This window comes from Equus quagga, chromosome 20, assembly GCF_021613505.1.
Source record: "Equus quagga isolate Etosha38 chromosome 20, UCLA_HA_Equagga_1.0, whole genome shotgun sequence".
Taxonomy (NCBI): Eukaryota; Metazoa; Chordata; class Mammalia; order Perissodactyla; family Equidae; genus Equus; species Equus quagga.
Window position 1 is genome coordinate 6520913 of NC_060286.1, and position 19109 is coordinate 6540021.

The 19109-nt window shown below is 37.5% G+C and overlaps 1 protein-coding gene across 4 annotated transcripts in view; it reads left to right on the forward strand.

Moving 5' to 3' along the window:
• Positions 1 to 19109, forward strand: part of LRRC9 (leucine rich repeat containing 9) — a 114194-nt gene that overhangs the window by 65160 nt on the left and 29925 nt on the right. For 3 of the 4 annotated variants that reach the window (XM_046646985.1, XM_046646986.1, XM_046646988.1), the window contains 6 exons: positions 3117 to 3308; positions 4720 to 4845; positions 7038 to 7172; positions 8457 to 8634; positions 10728 to 10948; positions 12310 to 12432. In XM_046646985.1, coding sequence (XP_046502941.1) covers positions 3117 to 3308; positions 4720 to 4845; positions 7038 to 7172; positions 8457 to 8634; positions 10728 to 10948; positions 12310 to 12432 — 975 coding nt within the window. The remainder of the gene's footprint in view (positions 1 to 3116; positions 3309 to 4719; positions 4846 to 7037; positions 7173 to 8456; positions 8635 to 10727; positions 10949 to 12309; positions 12433 to 19109) is intronic. The other variant, XM_046646987.1, reaches the window with a different exon arrangement.

Below are 19109 nucleotides of genomic sequence, written 5' to 3' on the forward strand. Positions count from 1 at the left end.
CTCTCTAAAACAAACCAGGGCTTCTTGAGGAAATGGCTGATCCCATGTCTGCAACAGGAAATATGTAAAATGTGTTTTGAACCTCTTTCATACCAGGTGGCAAAGAAGCTATCAAAGACCACTACGGTCATGGCAAAGGAGCTAACTTTAAGATGCTCCCACTGACTAAAGATGAGACAGTTTGAAGTTCCATTGTGATGATAATTGTAGTAGGTTGAATCTCATCAAATATGCTTACATCCCAGCATTCCTAATGATATTAAAACAAAAAAGAATTTCTCATCTTTGGTAAATCATAGGGAAGCAATTCATTATCTTGAAAATTGGTAACTAAAGGCAAATAATCAAGCATCTGTTCTGCATTTCCTGTATGAATGGTACCACTGGGTAACCAAATAACAGATAAGAGAAAATGTCTCTATGTAAAAGTATTCCAACTAATAAACGAAAAGGAAATGATGGAATAAGAATATTGCCATTTTAGATCCCCAATGAGTTCATGGATATAGACATTAATAATGGCTGGTGGCATCAGAAAAGTGAGACAACCAGACATTATGAGTCTCCTATAGTCTTGCCAGAGGAATAGAACCTGAGTCTGATCCAATCTCTGCATCCAGTTGCCAAATTGCGGAAAATATGGAGGATGGAAGGCACGTAGAGTTATAGCATAAGTAAGCAAATCGGGAGGGTCTAGACTGTGGGAAACTCTTTGGGTAGGAAGCTCCAAGTAATTCTGTAGATAAACTATGGAGAGTGGAAGGGCATAGAAGGGAAACCTATAAATTAACAGAGACTTAAAAGATATAGTACTTTTGTTTTTTTGGTAAGGAAGATTGGCCCTGAGCTAACATCTGTGCCAATCTTCCTCTATTTTATATGTGGGATACCACCACAGCGTGATTTGATAAGCAGTGTGTAGGTCCACACCTGGGATCCGAACCCATGAAATCCCGGGCCTCTGAAGTGGAGCATACGAACCTGACCACTACACCACTGGGCCGGTCCCTGCATCCCTAATTTTTTATTGAAACGATACTTCTGTCTTATCTTTTTGAATGAGGAATTTCTTTTTAACGCGTTCCAGCTGTCTAGAGACAGCTAGTCTACATTTAGAGAATGAACCGTTATCCCTAAGGATATTTAAAAGAGAGACTGAGGATTTTGATCTTTGCAAGTTGGGCTGTACAGTAACTTTTTCTTAAACTGAAGTACAAGAAATATTAAAACAGAAAACTCTGCTGCAAAACTGAAAATACCATCCCATGGATGTTTCCTGAGTTCATGGAGTCTGTTTTATACCCTGAGAATGCAAAAATGAAGATCCCAGCCCTGTTTTCAAGGAAAGAAGACAGTTATCTTTTTGTGATGTTTGGTTCCCAAATGTTAGCCTGCAGACAAGTGCCAGAATTTGGGGCAAGTTTTCACCAATCTATGATGAAAATTTGGAAGAGATGGGCCATGTAGTAAATTTTTATAAAGTTAAATTAATTTCATTTAAAAGATTGTTCTAAGATTATATCCTTCATACTTTTTTTCTGCCAAATATCCTTTTGTTCAAGAAATTATGATAGTAAATGACAGCTTTTGTTCTGTTTTACTATGCTTACTTAGGAGAATAAAAAGTCAGTAACACTATTTGGTTTTCAGAAATTTGTTTAGATTTAAATACTCTGTACATTCAACATGTGAAACCTGAACCTCTATTACGGGTGCTCTTCCAACAATAGGAACTATGCATTTTCAAGCAGTCACTAACTCTTTGCTGAACTCGAACAGTTGTTTGAATTAAGTTGTAAAGAAATAAAGTTCATTTTTAACCTATAGTAATATTAATTTTTATTGTAAAAAATATGTTGCAAAATATCTGCTTAACGTTCTCTTTATCTCCTCCTTGTTCTGGGTCTGAGTAGTATACACCTTAAAAGAAAATTTTATTTGCAACAAATAGAAGTAACAAATTAAAGTCTTAACGACTTCTTACAAATAAGTTAGATGACAATCTGACTAGATAAATCTCCAAAGACAAGAAATACAATAAACAAAAAAAGAAATTTATAGATAGCTACTGTAAACACATGGAAAGATACTCAACTTCACTGGTAACAAACAATGTAAATTAAAATAAGGTATGGGTATTGGTGGGCATTTAAGGAAATGAACATTCTCAAATTCTACTGTTGGAAGAAAAAATTGGTACAAACTTCTTGAAAACTGTTTGGCAGTATTTATCAAGAGTCTTAACAATACAGAATTCTTTAAAACCAGTAATCCCATTTCTAAAAAACTGTTCTGAAAAAATTTAGTCTCAATTAAAATATTGCATTCATGGATGTTTGTTGAAACGTTACCAATAATTAGAAGCAAGGTAAATGTCTCTAATAAAATGTTTAAGACAATCTCAATAATTCACTTATTAGAATATTATGCAATCATGCAAAATCATTTTGAAGAATATTTAAGGGTGTGTGAATATGTTAAAAGGATACAAAATTCTATATAATATGCTCTGTTTTACATAAGAAGAAATATATGTGCATATAATAAAAAACGTCTTCAGTGTTTTTTTCTGAGCAGTAACATTATATAAGCTTTCTATTTTTAAAATTTTTATTTATTTACTATATTTTTCAAATTTCCAATAAAAGTGTTATTTTAATGATTTTTAAAAATTATTATTAAAAATAATACACTTTTATAAAAGAAAAGTATAGAATAAGTTTAGTTTCTACCTCTGAAGATGGACTTTTTTTAACCAGGCTATGGGTTCGAGGGTATAAACCAGAAGCCTAGATATTAATAAGTGTAATTCCTTGTTTGTTGGGGACAAATTATCTTGCCAGTTTCTCTTTGCCTTCTCTTCTATGAAAACAAACACTGCCACTCTATGTTACAAGAGTGAAGTGAGAATTAAGAGAGAATGACTAAAATAAAATACCTGTAACTCTTCAGGAGAATACACACATTGATACCGTTATTGCAGTATACTTACTGTTTAGGTTTTCTTTGAGGATTGCCAAAAAGTGTGTAAAGTACCTAGAGAATCACAGAGAAAAGAACTATGTAAATACCAACCATGATCCATTCAGCACCACTTCTGTTTGTCTGCGTTGCAGTATAACCTTGAATATTTGGATGCAAGCCATAACCATGTGATAACCCTGGAGGGGTTTAGAGGACCGATGAAACTGAAGCACTTAGACTTGAGCTGGAATCAACTGAAAAAATCTGGCGATGAAATAAATATGTTATGCAAACACACCACGAGCCTTCTCACTCTTGATATTCGACATAATCCATGGCAAAAGGTATGCAACAGACATGTTTATTAAAAAAGTAGGCATTCAATTTTATTTCAAAGCCATTTTCACTACTATTGAATAGTAGCCAGAAATAGGCAAACTATCTTTGTTTTACTAGAATTCCTTTAAGTATTTCATAAGTTGAATGTAGTGTAGTGATCATATGAGTCAAACATTACTATAAAAAAGGCTGTTATTTCCTATCAGATTTTTTTTGTAACCTCGAACAGTTTGAGAGTGTTATGGCTTTAACGCTGTTAGATGTCACTGCCATGCAAACCTTTGGAGAGTTTATGTAGCTCAGTGTGCTGGAACCCTAACGGAGTGAAGCGTAGGAACAGGAATAATAGAACACAGTGAGAGAAACACGCCAGTAAAGGGGGAACAAATTTGTCACCTCCCCTGATAAACCTGAACTATAAAGTCTTATGTTCTGTTATTAAAGGAAATTTGATTGAACACTTTTTCTCTCATCACAAAAATATGTAAATTCATGCTAAGAAATGTCAGTATTTGATGATTATATTTAAGGGTATCTCCAAGTATTTAAAATAAGCCCCAAGTTTATAATTTTAAGAATCCTCCTTTCCTTGCCTTTCAAAAATGTACATAAGACTACATTCAACTTTTTTTTTGAGGAAGATAACCCCTGAGCTGACATCTGCTGCCAATCATCCTCTTTTTGCTGAGGAGGATTGGCCCTGAGCTAACATCTCTGCCCATCTTCCTCTACTTTATATGTGAGATGCCTGCCACAGCATGGCCTGATGAGCGGTGCATAGGTCCACACCCAAGATCCAAACCAGCAAACCCCAGGCTGACAAAACAGAGTGCATGAACTTAACCACTATACCACCGGGCCAGCCCCAGACTGTGTTCAACATTTTAAAAAGGGACTTAAGCATGATTGGTTCTATAAAGCTGGCCATATTACTATGTTTATATTGTTGTATTTCTTCTTTTTTGCACGGTAAAATTGAAGGATATTTTTCTCTTGCCAAAGCAGACTTCCTGAATGATCACGGTACAGCTATCTCCCTGTTGCCAAATTAGATGTCAGGGCCAAAGCCCCATCCTGAGTCACATGGGCTGAGTAGAACAGCTGATCTAGACAAACAGAAGGCGCTGCCGTTGTCCTCTGAACACTTTTCACCAGTCATTTCTCAACAGCTTACGAGATTTCCCCCTTCATACGAGCAGAAACATCCACCTTCAAACAAAACAGATTAGTTCTTAAATATGATTTAATTTCAACTATTATTTAAAGAATTAAGTTAAGCTTTTATTTTTAGATATATATAATAAAGTAGGAGATGCATAATTTGAATTATATGGGACAGAATGAAAAAGCACTCCTTTCCATGCCGTAATGTGTGTAGTATTTTATAAAAATTAACTTTTTGTTATTTTTCCCAAGCCAGCCACATTAAGGCTGAGTGTTATTGGCAGATTAAGGACTCTCACTCATTTAGATGGACTCCTCATTTCTGAAGAAGAAGCAACAGCAGCCATGAAATTTATTACTGGAACAAAGATTACTCAGGTTGGATTTTACTGTTTAATACTTTTTGTGCTGCTTTGAATATACAAATAATATTGTCCATACTCTTGTTTTGTTATTAAGATTTTGTATTCTCTCTTAGCATGCTAATAAAAAAGCAATTAATATATAACAATCATATCGCTTGAATGTTTTTTCCTGTTTAAATGTATCCCCTTTAAATGCCAACTGGATGTGTGCATTCCCACCCCTGCACACTACCCCAAAAACACCTCTAGGGTAACTGGTTTTTCCTGATCGTGCCTGAACTCTTCAGAGTCCTTTCTAGAGCCTACATGAAAATAAGCAACTTTCTGTGGATAGGGTAAGCCTAGAGGCGTTGAGAAAGCATTTAGTGAATTATCTATCTAGTATTGCTATTACACGTGTCTGGCTGAAAAAAACAAAACCTACTGACTTGGGGGAGGAGAAATACCTGCATTATCCAGATTTAAAATACTATACTTTGGCCAAAGTACCTTCAACATCCTAAATATCTCCACTTTCGTTACCTAGCTATTTCCTTTTTGTGGGGTATTTGAATATTAAATCCTTAAACAATGTAATGTTTAATTTTGGATCTATTCAGGCTGAAGGAAAGAAATTTTTTTGTTGATAAAAATACAATTAACACCTGAAGGAGAGTTGGGGATCTACCCTCCCAGGAATCAAGACTTACGAAAATCCTTTAAGACAATGTGGAATTGGCACAGAGTTAAATAGACCAATATAACAAAACATAAATACTCAATATAGACCCACACATACATGGAAACTTGATAACTATCAGCTGCCTTTACAGATCAGGGAGGCTGGGCAAAGGCACTGGGACAAGTGCATTAAGGACTTCACTGTAAAAGTCAAAACAAAAACTATTTTAGAAGAAAAGATCAGAGATTATCATTATGACCTTGAATTAGGGAAGAATTTATTATGAAAGAAACAAAGAGCATAAACTATAACAGATTGGTTTGTCTACTTTAAAATTAATACATCTGTTCCTCAAAGGGCTCACCATAAAGAAAGTGAAAAGACAAGCTGCGTTCCAGGAAAGGAAATTTGCAGCACATCTAACTGACAACAGATATTCTGTATATATCCAGAACTTATCAGGAAAAAGACAACCAATCAAACAGAAAAATGGGCAAAAGATTTCAATAGACACTTCACTGGAGAGGAAATCAGAACAGCCAAATAACAGGAAAAGATGCTCCCCTTTATGAGTATTCAAGAAAATGAACATTAAAATGCAATGATCTACCAGTTTACAGCCACCAATTAGCAAACATTTTAAAGCCTGACGGTATCAAGTTTTAGCAAACATTTGAAGTAAAGCTTACAATTGGTACAACCACTTTGGAAAACAATTTGGCATCATCTAGTAAAGCTGAATATATACATACCCTACAACCCAGCAGGTTGTATACACTCTAAACAAACTCTTGCATGTGTGCACCAGGAGTCACACACAAGAATATTCATGACAGCAATTGTTTATAATAGCAAAAAACTGAAATAAGCCCCCGTGTTCATCGACAGGAGAATTGATAAGGAAATACTACATAGCAATGGCGTGTGAATGAGATACAGCTACATGCAGCAGCACAGATGAATCTCATGAACATAATGCTAAGCAAAACAGCAAGTCCTAGAAGAATACATACGTATTATTTCAGTTTACATAAAGTTCAGATGTGTGCAAGACTAAATGATATATTGTCTGTGGACACAAACACAGGCCTATAAAGAAAGTGAGTGAATGGTAGGCACGAAATTTGAGATCAGCGATTGCTTCTCAGGGGATCGATTGAGTCACTTGAGATGAGAGCTGACTTCTGAGGGGAAGGAGAGGAAGAGGATTAGGACCAGGCACACAGGGAGCTTGTAGGGTAGTGGCAATATTCTAGCTCTTAAACTGGCTTCGTGGGTGGATTAAATGAGTGTTTGTATTACAGTAATCCTTTCACAATTTTAAAATACTATTTTGTAATGATTAATTATCTGTTAAAACAGAAAAAAGTGAAATATACAACAAAATATATCTAGATATTGAAAACATTTTAAGGCAAAGAAAATGTCATATTTTAACATTATTCATTGGGCCACTCACATAGGAAACAATACTTTTAACTATATATAAATGAACCCACTATATGCTATTTCCTTTATTCATCATGTCTTTTTTGTTTTATTAGTTATCTCTCTTACAGCATTCTAGTGCTAAAGAGGAGAGACCACGAATACTCAGTATATGGCCTTCTGCCAAAATTCTGACACAGAGTTCAAAGTTAGGACCACATTCACGTCTGAGTGGAAACTGGTACTTGAAGGTAAAGGCTAATTCTATTAAATCTAATACAAAAGTTTCATTTCAATTGATTTTTAGTCAGCTTTGGTCTGTGTATCATAAAGAGGGCCTTACCTTACAGAGAGGTAAGGGGCAGAAAATCGGAAGAGCCGAATTAAAATTAAATAAGGTCAAGTGGTGAATTGTTCTGTCATGGCCATGGCGGTGGGGACTGGACAGCGGTCACCATAGAATTGGAGATTTAGGATAAACGTACACTATAAAACCAAAGGGTAGATTCTGATAATATGGCAAAAGAAGCAAGCAAGGGGCTGGCCCCGTGGCCCAGTGGTTAAGTTCCCGCGCTCCGCTGCAGGCGGCCCAGTGTTTCGTTGGTTCGAATCCTGGGTGCAGACATGGCGCTGTTCATCAAACCACGCTGAGGCACCATCCCACATGCCACAACTAGAAGGACCTGCAACAAAGAATATACAACTATGTACTGGGGGCCTTGGGGAGAAAAAGGAAAAAATAAAAATCTTAAAAAAAACCAAAAGAAGCAAGCAAACTTTAAAGTTCAGAGGCAGAGATCAAGCCAAAAATTTGGGTGACAGGTAAAAGGGATCAAGAATCCTAGCAAAGGACTGGGGGAACTGGTCTGAATTCAGCCAAGGGAAGGGAAAGGGCAGGAGCACCAGCAGCTTCTTGCTGCATAAAGCACCCTTATACCTCTTGCCAAAAATAGAAACTGGATTAAGAGAAGCTGACCCTTGAAAATGGAAGGTATTAGTGGCATTGTTTTTATTATGGGATATATACAGATATTTAGCTGTGATGCAGGCCCGGTGACAGCCTTGGCTGACCCCACGGGGAGTTATGGAATTAGAATGGCCCTTTAAATTTGTCCCAAGTTTGGCTGAGATGGCCAGGCCTTTGTATCCCTCCATCATTGGATGTGGGCCAGCCTGGGAAGGAGTGTGACCTCGGGCAGGGCGGCTCCCTGCAGCTGAGGCCGTCCCTGAAGGGGCTGACAGGAAAGGCCTTCTGCCGACAGCGCTCCCAGCAGCTGGGCCAATCCTCCCACTACAGTGGGAATCTGACTGGCACAGCTCAGTGTCCATAATACCATATAAGTCCCTCTTGGAGTTATAATCTTGTCAAGTTTTACTTTTTTGTAAACTAAGAGCTTCACAAGATCTTTAGTTCCTGAAGGAATTCCTTTGATGTTACTTACCACATTTGAATTGTTTCATTAGCGTTTTTATCTCATAACATCAAATTTATTGATGAGATTCAGAAGTAACATATAATGTGAATTATTCTACAGATAACTGCCTTAAATTTAGATGGGCAACATCTCTTTGAAATCACAAACTTAGAAAAATTAGAAAATTTGAAGTGGGCATCATTCAGCAACAATAATCTCACTAAAATAGAAGGCCTGGAATCCTGTGTTAACTTGGAAGAGCTCACATTAGATGGAAACTGCATCTCAAAGCTAGAAGGTAAAGTATCTGAGGATTCGAAAGTCTTTAAAATATGAATGTCTAATTAACAAGAGCAAAAAATGAGTGACACAGGATAGAATTTCTGAAGTGCAAGATCTCTAGAGAAGTTCCAAGAAGATTTGGGGCAGAGTATTCTAAACACCTGTTAGTGGGATCTGTGACGAGCTGCTATACATAATGGGCCCAGCTAGCTGACTTTCACCTCCTCCACCTTTCCTCTCCTCTCCTCTGTGCCAGAGTTTACCATCTATTACCAAACCTAGCATATTACAAACCGAACATTAATTAATGTCTGTGGAGTTGAATAAATGAATGAATGAGGTGTGCTTTTGAAAAAGATAAAGTATCCCAGTTCATTTTTCAAAATATAGAATGAACGTTATATTTGGAAATTTGAAGACTTTAACAAAAACGAAATTTTATTTCCTAAAGGTTCAAACTCAAATGTACTACATAACATTTTCCATGGATCCACATACAAGTACATTTAAGTAGCTTTACCAATGTCTGAGTATGCGCACACACACGAACATACATACCTATCTGGGTATAGAATATTTCAGGCTGTGCATTTTGGTAACAGGGTTGTCTTGTCAAGGAGAGAAAGTAAGAACTGAAAATTGTGGCTGGGAAAAAGACTTAATTTATACTGTATTCACTTTTGTTGACCTTAAAGAAATAGGCAGCCAGTTATTTCTCCAGCAAAAATGGGTTTACTCAGGCAGCAAAGAATCGCGGTTCTGGGTCTGCAGCCACGGTGAGCCACATGCAAATCCCCTGCAACAAGGGAAGAGAAACTCTTTTACAGAAGGAAGTGGAAGTTGGGAAGGCTATTGCAAGCAAAGAGTCCATTGGAAGGGACTGGGAGTTCCGAGTCTAGTGGCTTTTAGTTGGCTGAGCTGTGACAGTCTCTCATTGGCTGAGCTGCTGCTGAGCCAGAAGAGGAAGTCTTTCTTCTTCCCGTTGGGCTCTGCAATTGTAGTAAGGGCATAAGAGCTCCCTCTTCTGGCTTCCTGGCTCCATTTTAAGTGAGGTTTCTGTTTACTAATTTTCACTTTTGAATTGTTGGATTATTTTTAGCATCTGTATGTACTACCTTTTTCATAAAATAGAAAATTTTATTTCAAAAAGTACATATGCAAAAGCGAGTATTAAATATTTTTAAAAACAGCATGTGCAATGTAAAAACATTTGTATACTTTATCATAATGGCTGTTAACAATATGTTTGTAACTTGCCCTAGATCAATTACCCTTCAGCATTCCATAGTCCCCTGTTAAAGACGGTATGGAAGGGGAGCATGGCTAAAATTTATTGAGGACCAATTATTTGCCAAAAGCTATAACTGACATTCCCTTTAATTCCATAACCCCTTAGAAGTAGATTTCAGTATGTCCATGTCTAAGGATGAGGCTCAGAGGTTACATAATTTACATAATTCCCCTATGGTCCCAAATCTAGTGGTGATACATTTGAAACCAACTCTGACTCCAAAGTTCTTATCTTTCAGCTGAACCAGCCTACCCACAGCTATAAAGTGCCTACAGTACGTAGCATACGTAGGGGTTGGATTGTGCTGAGAAGTGGCATTTTCTAAAGTTCTGTCTTAGAGTACTTTTAAGCACACAAAGGTAGAATTAGGCTAAATGGTCCTTTGTAATACAAATGATGCCACAATGAGGAATACTTTCCAGAGTGTTGCACTCTAGTTCCACACCCTGCATGTTTTCAAATGGGGGCTGGTGATTATTCTGAGCTTTGTGTAGAGCTTTATGTTATTGTGATGGTGAAAATCTTAATTATATCATTTGAATGTTTGAAAGCAAAATTCAGTATTTCCTACATAGTACCTTCCCTTAACGCCTGAGAGGAGAGAGTCTGCTTAGAAATCCAAAATTGGAATTTAGTAACTGAGACGTTATACACATTATAGCCTTCTTAAACAAAAGGAAAAACACTGGTGATTAATCCTATAGAATCTGTAAAGCTACTTGAACTTAGAAAAAGAGAAACAGTAAAACGACCAGCCACTTATTTTTTAAATTAACCTTTCAGTGCCATCTGAATCTTGAATTTCCTTATTTTTCTAGGTATTTCCAAGCTAACTAAATTAACCCGCCTCAGCATAAATAATAATCTTCTCACTGGTTTGGAAAAGCATACGTTTGATAACATGCTTCATCTTCACTCCCTTTCTCTTGAGAACAACAGAATCACTTCACTGAGTGGTTTACAGAAAGCTTTCACTCTGATTGAATTGTACATAAGCAACAACTATATTGCCCTCAATCAGGAGATCTACAATTTAAAGGTGACTATCTGGGGTAATAATGTTTCTGTTTTTTTAAATATTCATTGTTTCTTTATACTGTGCAGTTAATGCACATTCACTGTATAGAGTTTGGAAAACAAAAATATAAAGAACAAAATAAAAATCAAGAATAACAAGGTTTATTAAAATGTATTTGCATTCAATTTATGTACACATGCAAACATATATATGTGTAAGCAAATGTCCCCAAGTTGATAACCTCCTGGGTAAATTTTTTTAGTACTCAAGTAAAATAACCCAAGCTCCTTCCTTCCTAACTAGCGCCTTCCTCAGTGTTTCCAGAGATTCTCCAACTTGGTTGGGGAGTAAAATTCCTTCACTTTTCCTGTTCTCAGAGCAGTTCTTGATTACCTCTCCATTACTTACTGGTGGCTCCAACTCTTTCTGGTCGACTATGCCCAGCTTCACTCTCTTCAATTCTCCCCAAGAAACCTGTAATTCAAGGATACTGTATAACACACTTTACTGAATGTTTGAATAAAATGGAAGTTTTCTACAGCACAGAATAGGAATTCACTTCAAATGTAATGTGCGACTTCCTTGTTTCTAGGGTTCAATGGCCGTTTTCTACCACTGAGACTCTCACAATGGCCTCTTTCCTTTTGCTGATACCACATTGCCAGGACTTTGTCTCCTACCGAAAACTCACGTCCAACTCCTGTCTCCCCTTGTGTCCAGCCTTCTCCCCATCCTACTCCCAATAGAACTACTTCCGGAGCTGCAGGGGCAACCTAATCAATGACAGCAGAAACAAAGTAAACCATTTTACCCTAAGATGCAGCGGAGCTTTACTCTTTCTTGTCTTGACCTCTCTTATCTGTATCTGTTCAGCACCCTTCCTTCACAACTAAGGCACATGAAAATGTCTTGTCTAGAAGAAAGCACGTTTTCCCTTAAGATGAAGTCTGCTAATCTCTCGGAAGGCAGAGGCACTTCAGCTTTATCCCTCATCAGAAGGCAGTGTTTTTCATTCCTGTTATATCTGTATAAACACATGCATACTATTTAATAGGCCATTATTCCATAAATAAAGTATATTGTTTTAAACTTAGCAAGGTTCCCTCCAAGTTTTTACCACTGATGTATAACACATTTAGCATCAGCATCCTAAAACAGGTTCTGATCATATAACATAGACCACTGCAAGATTGTATGAAATGGACCTTAATGGTCTGAAAGGGTAGCCCTAGCACTAAAAAGAACACTTAAAAGCACTCAAATCACTAGGAAATGATAGAGTAATTCAAATATTAAAATTCAAGGATGGTTAAACTCTTAAGGGGAAAAAAACCTTGCTAGAGTGCTGTAGCACTTTAAATGTATGTGTTTTCATTACCCAGGGTTTATGCAACCTGGTCATTTTAGACATGTATGGAAACATTATTGTATGGAATCAAGAAAATTACCGGTTCTTTGTAATATTTCACCTTCCAGAACTTAAAGCTTTGGATGGAATCTCAATCGTAAGTTGTTTTTGACTCATAGCATTTGGTCTAAGCTACACATTCAGATATGTGTAGGCCATAATCATTTGAACATTGCTTTATCACTAGTATGATACCCAAATTTACTATGCTTGTTAAATCTGGTCTCCTAAGCACATTTTACTTCTAGGTTTTAAAATTTTCTCCTCTGGCCAATTCTTAATTGTCTAAATTGAGGTGGCAGGGGAGGGAAGATGCTGCCTACATTTGCACCCACTGAATTCAATGACTGAAAAAAACAGCACGATCTCACGGGACAGGATAGAAAAAACTGCTCTGGAGCCCTTCTATCCTCTTGGGCCTAAAAACAGGAAATTCCTATTTCCTGGAAAAATACAGCTGTTAATATTTAAGAAAATTATATTTGAACTAACAAATGGTATGTCAACATTATTAGTAAACTGCAAAGAAAGATAACACAGAACATAGGACTGAATATGCAAGCAGTGCTTGGGAACCTGGATTCTGTAACAAGCAAGTTCGTGCAGGGCTCCTGTTTCTACCTCACAGGGTAAGTTCGTGATGAATGTTGAAGGATAAAAAGGTTCCCTGTGTAACATTGTCTAGCTCCTGTCAGACAATAAAACTCATCAAATTTTCTAGAAAATTGAGAGTTCACGATTATTTAGGGCTTTGAGGTGCTCTGAGAAGGTTACTAATTCTAGCGCCACTTTTTTGAGGACCCTCCTCAGAATGGAGAATCAAGAGCGTTCTCCCCCCAACACAGACGAATTCCCTAGAATCTTGTACTCTAGGTTTTATTTCGATGTTGGCTTTCACTGAGGGATGTTTTTTAAATAGTCTTATGAAACTAGTACTGCATTTGCTCTAATGATGTTGTTGAGGATCTTATCCTTCCTGGGTCTCTGTGCCCGCATTTGAAGGACCAGATGACAAAGTGCCTTTAGAAATAAGTGTGGGAAAACGTTTTCCTCTAAGGAAAAGTTATGTTCTGCTCACTGACAATGAGTACATATTTAGCTATTTTCACTTTGACTGCCTAAAATCTCAGGGCCAAATTTATAGTTCAATAACAGAAACCCTGTGGGACTTTTGGTCTGTCTGTCCTTATCCCCAGTTTTGATCCATTCTAATATATCTTTCTTGGTCTTGATCTTCACTGTTTATTATTTGCATTTTACTATTTGATTATATGTGCTTCCTGTAAGCTGCCACCAATTCTTTGTGGAATGAGGCAGAATATAAATATATAAATTAATAATGGGGCATGAAGACTAGACTGTAATTTAGACTTTAATTGAGAGGTAATGGGAAGGCATTAAAAATTTTTGAGTAGAGGGATGACATATTGAAAACTATGTGCTAGGAAGTTTAATCGAACAGTGGTGTTTACAGTGATAGATGGAAGACCTATAGGAGGCTATAAGAACAGTCTACATGTGAGCAGGACCAGCCCCATGGCGGAGTGGTTAAGTTTGTGTGCTCCACTTTGGCGGCCCAGGGTTTCGCCGGTTCGAATCCTGGGTACAGACATGGCATCGCTTGTCAGGCCACGCTGAGGCGGCCCCCCACATGCCACAACTAGAAGGACCCACAACTGAAATATCCAACTATGTACCAGGGGCATTTGGGGGAGAAAAAGCAAAAAAAAAAAAAAAAAGGATTGGCAACAGTTGTTAGCTCAGGTGCCAATCTTTAAAAAAAAAAAAAAAAGAATAAACCAAGGGGAAGTGACTTTAAAAATGAAGAGCCGAAAGATATGAGAAATACTGGGGAGAATTGACAGATCTTGGCAACCAATTGGATTTGAAGGACAAGGAAAGGGAAGAGTAGAAGATGTCTACAGAGTTTGAGTCTATGCCAATAGGAGATATCATAACAGATATGAATATAGGAAGACAAGTTGTTTTCAGGAATAAGATTAGTGTTGGACACACTGAGTTTTATGTAACAGTGGATCTTCTGACTGGAGATTTCAAGCAAGCAGTTGAAAACACAAGAATAAATTTAGATATGGGAATTTAATTTACATTTGTTTAGATTTGGAAGTAATTTGAAGAAAGTTGATAGTTAAAACCAAAAGCATATGTAAGACTGTTTAAGGAAAGAGAATAGAGAAGTGAAGAAATCTAAGTGAGGCTTTAATACTTCCATTTAGGAAATGTAAAGAGGAAGATAAGCTGCAAAAAGTAGGTGCAGAGGGACAAAGAAGAGCAGTATAATCCTAGAGTGTTTGAGATGCAAACAGACACGGACCTTAGAAATTACATGGTCCAAATCTTTTATTTTATGGATGAGCACAGAGAACTCCAGAGAATTTGTATGACTTATTCCAAGTGGCAGGACTCTTTAATGGTAAAGCATGGACAGCTGAGCCTCACTCTCTGTCCAAGACTCTATGGACATAAAATCACACTGCCTTCTTTGGAGTGGGTGTGGGAACCAAGGGGCGACATGACTATGAAGAGCCAAAGAGCAGTCTGGGTAGTTGTGTTTTTGTTTAAACCCTCCTTCTACATACTTCTATTTTTAAAACATTATTTTTACAGAAAAAGTACAGAAAAAGATTGCCAACCCCTGATTTAGAAGGACACTAATCAAATGCTATTTTTATGATTATGAAAAATAGAAAAGCAGTGGTATTCCTAAGGCTGAATTAGTATGTTTTTTAAACTTATTTTGAGATTGTCTCATTCAGGGTCAACTAGAAAGACATAACTAGTAGGAGATAGATGTGTGTATGTGTGTGAGTGTATGTATATGTATATGTATATAGATATGTACATTAAGATATGTACATTATGAGGGCCGGCCCCATGGCCAAGTGGCTAAGTTCACATGCTCTGCTTCAGTGACCCAGGGTTTTGCTGGTTGAGATCCTGGGCATGGACATGGTGCCTCTCATCAAGCCATGCTGAGGTGATGTCCCACATAGCAGAGCCAGAAGGACCTACAACTAGAATATACAACTATGTGCTGGGGGGCTTTGAGGAGAAGAAGAAGAAGATGGAAAAAAAAAAAAAAGATTGGCAACAGATGTTAGCTCAGGTGCCAATCTTAAAAAAGAGAGAGAGAGAGATTACAAGGAATACTGAACAATTGTGGGGGCTGCCTGAGCAAGTCTGAAATCTACTGGGCAGACCATTAGGAAGGAAAGATTACGGGCAGGCTGGAGCTCACAGTCATGAACCAAAGCCGTTGTCCGTAGGTGAATTTCTTCTGTCTTTCAGGAAAGTCTCAGCTCAGCTTTTAAGGTCTTTCAGTTGCTTCAATCAGGCCTACCCAGTTTATCTAAGATGATCTCTATATTGAAAATCAGTGAATTAGGAGCTTTAGTTTTACCTGCAAAATTCCTTCACAGCAACACCTCGATTAATGTTTGATAGAATAACTGGCCACCGTAGCTTCATTTCCTTTGCAGCTCTGTTGTTTGGTGCATAAACATTTAGGCTTTTTATGTCTCTTAGTAGATCGAACCTTTCATTTGTATGTAATGTCCCTCTCTGACCCTGGTAATTTCCCTTGCATTGATGTCCATTTTTTCCAGATATTAATATAGCCACTTCTCCTTTTTTTTTGATTAACGTTTGTGTGATATATCTTTTGCCATGCTTTCATTTTCAGCCAGCATATATTATTATATTTGAAATGAGTTTCTTGTTGACAGCATATAGTTGGGTCATGTTCTTTTCTCCACTGTCAGTTTCTGTCTTTTAAACGGTGAGTGTAGACCATTTCCATTTAAGCAATTACTGACATGTTAGTGACTGTCTGCTATTTTATTTTTTGTTTTCTGTTTGTTTCCTCCGTTTATCTTTCTTTTTTTTTTCAGAAAGAGGAAGCTTCCTGTGAGCTACTTGAACATTTTATAGAGTTCTATTTTGATTTATGTATAGTGTTTTTTAGTATATCTCTTTATATAGATTTTTTCTAGTGGTTGCTCTAGGTGTTACATTCCATATACATAACTTACTATACTCTACTAGTGTTGACATTTTTACCAGTTTGAGTGAAGTATTAGAAATCTTAATTTCTTTTAAGTCTCTTTCTCCTCTCCTATTTATAATTGTCTTAAATATTTCCTCTCTATATATTGAGAACCACATCAGACAATATTATAATTTTTTACTTCAACTGATCAAATATAATTTAGAAAACTTAAGAGGAAAAGGAAAGTCTATTGTATTCATATCTTTCCAATGTTCTTTCTTCTTTCCTGGTATTCCAAGATTCTTCCTTTTTGTTTCCGTTTCAAGAACTTTCTTTACCCATTCTTTTAGGGTAGGTCTGCTGTTGACAAATTTGCTTAGTTTTCCTTCATCTGAGAATGTCTTAATTTCCTCTCCATTTCTGAATGATATTTTCTCTGGATATAGGGTTCTGGGTTGACAATTCTTTTCCATGGTTTCTCATCAGAAACATTCTCTAAATGAGAACCGCAAGATCTCTGGTTTCCATGGTTTCTGGTGAGAAATCTGCTGTAATTCAAATTGTTTTTCTCTTATATGTAAGATTTCATTTCTCTCTCACTGCTTTCAAGATTTTTTCTGTCTTTAGTTTTCAGAAACTTGATTATGATTATGATTATGTGTATTTGACATGGATTTTTGGGGAGTTTTCTTCTTTGGGGGTTTGCTAAGCTTTTTGATTCTATAGACTTATGTCTTTTGCCAAGAATGGAAATTTTCAGCCATTGTTTCTTCCAATACTTTTTCAGGCCCACTCTATTTCTCCCCTCATTCTAAGAATCTAATGATACTAATGCTAAATCTTTTGTTATGGTCCCACATGTCTAGGATATGGTCTATCTTGGTAAGGTGAGGCTCATTTTTTTAAAAGTCTGTTTTCTGTCTTTTGTTCAGATTGGATCATTTCTATTGTTCAGTATTCAAGTTCATTGATTCTTTTGTCTGTTCTCTCTGTTTTGCTGTTGAGCCCTCCATTTTATTTGTTTGGTTACATTATTTTTCACTTCTCAGATTTCCATTTGGTTCTTCTTTATTTCTTCTATTTTTTGGCTGACACTTTTATTTCTTTGCTGAGAGTTTCTGCTTTTCATTTTTTTCAAGCGTGTTCATAATTGCTCATTGAAGCATTTTTGTGATGGGTATTTTAAAATCCTTGTCAGATAATTATAACATCGGTGTCATTTCAGTGTTGTGTTTGTTGATTGTTTTTTCACATTCAAGTTGAGTTTTCCTGATTCTTGGTATGCTAGATATTTTTATTCTGGACATTTTGGGTATTATGTCCTAGACTGTGGATCTTATTTAAGTCTTCTGTTTTAGCAAGCCTCCCTTGACACTGCCCCAGTAAGGAGATGGGACTGTCAAATGGGAGGTAGTTGTCCAAGTTCCCCGACTTGGCCTCTGTTGACAACCTGGAGGTGTGTGCTTCATTAACTGCTAGGCTAGGATAGGAGCTCATGCTCCCCATACATCTCCACTGACTCATCCTGACTGAGAAGGGCAGAAGTGCCTCATTAATGCTCCACAGACACATTGTGGCTCCCCCTGTGGTATCTAGTAACACTTCTGTGTGGGAGTGCATTAGTGCTGGGAGAGGATAAAGGTCCGGGCTCCCCACTCAGCATGCGGACAGTGGAGGGGTGCTTTATGAAAGCTGGGCAAGGGTGGAAGTCTGTACTTCCATTCCTCTTTTACTGGTGGAGATGGGGCCACAATTTATTCCGTGGTGTTTGACTGAAGTAGAGCCATTATTGTCTAAAGGTTTTCTCTCTTGCTAGACTTCCCCTTTTCTAGTCTTTTGACTAAAAAGAGCAGGCTTTTCTGTGGACTTTTTTTTCTCTTGTTGGCATTTCTGTTTCTGGCTTCTCTGCCCCTAGTCCAGCATATCTGTGACAAAAAAAAACCCAGGCCTAGAGGAAAAACCCCCCTGCTGTATGTTTCCTTTACCCTCACACTACTCCCACACTCACACTTCTATCCCCAACATCAAGCAATTCTCCGACACCAGTTGGGTGTCCTAGAAGTCAACTGGATTTTAACACTATCTACCTGGAGCTAGCATCAGATCCCCAGACTAAAGGCTCAGTCCCACAATACTGTCCCTGCCCCCACTTCAGACTCCCATCAGTAAGACCAGATTATCACCTGTTCTTCTGACTAAACAGCTATGAAGAGGAGGTTCCCTTGACTTCCTACTTGAGTTTGATTAATTTGCAAGAGCAGCTCACAGAATTCAGGAATACATTTACTTTCTAGATTGCTGGTTTATTTTAAAAGGATATAACTCAGGAATAGCCAGATGGAAGAGATGCATAGGGCAAGGCATGGGAAGGAGCACAGAGCTTCCATGCTCTCTCTGAGCACACCACTCTCCCAGCACCTCCACGTGTTCATCAACCCAGAAGCTCTGAACCCACTTCTTTTGGGTTTATGGAGGCTTCACTACATAGGCATGATTGATTAAATCATTGGCCACTGATGACCGCTTCAACCTCCAGCCCTTCTCCACTCCCTGGAGTTCAGGGGATGGGACCAAAAGTTTCCATCCTCTGATCTTGGTTGGTTCCCCTGGCAACCAGCCCCATCCTCTGGGACTTTCCAAAAGTCACCTCATTAACATAAACTCAGGTGTGGGTGAAAGGTGCTTTTTATGGCTCTGGAGCTATTTCAGGAACCAATGACAAAAGACTAAATATTATTACAAAAGATGTCCCTATGGCTCTTATA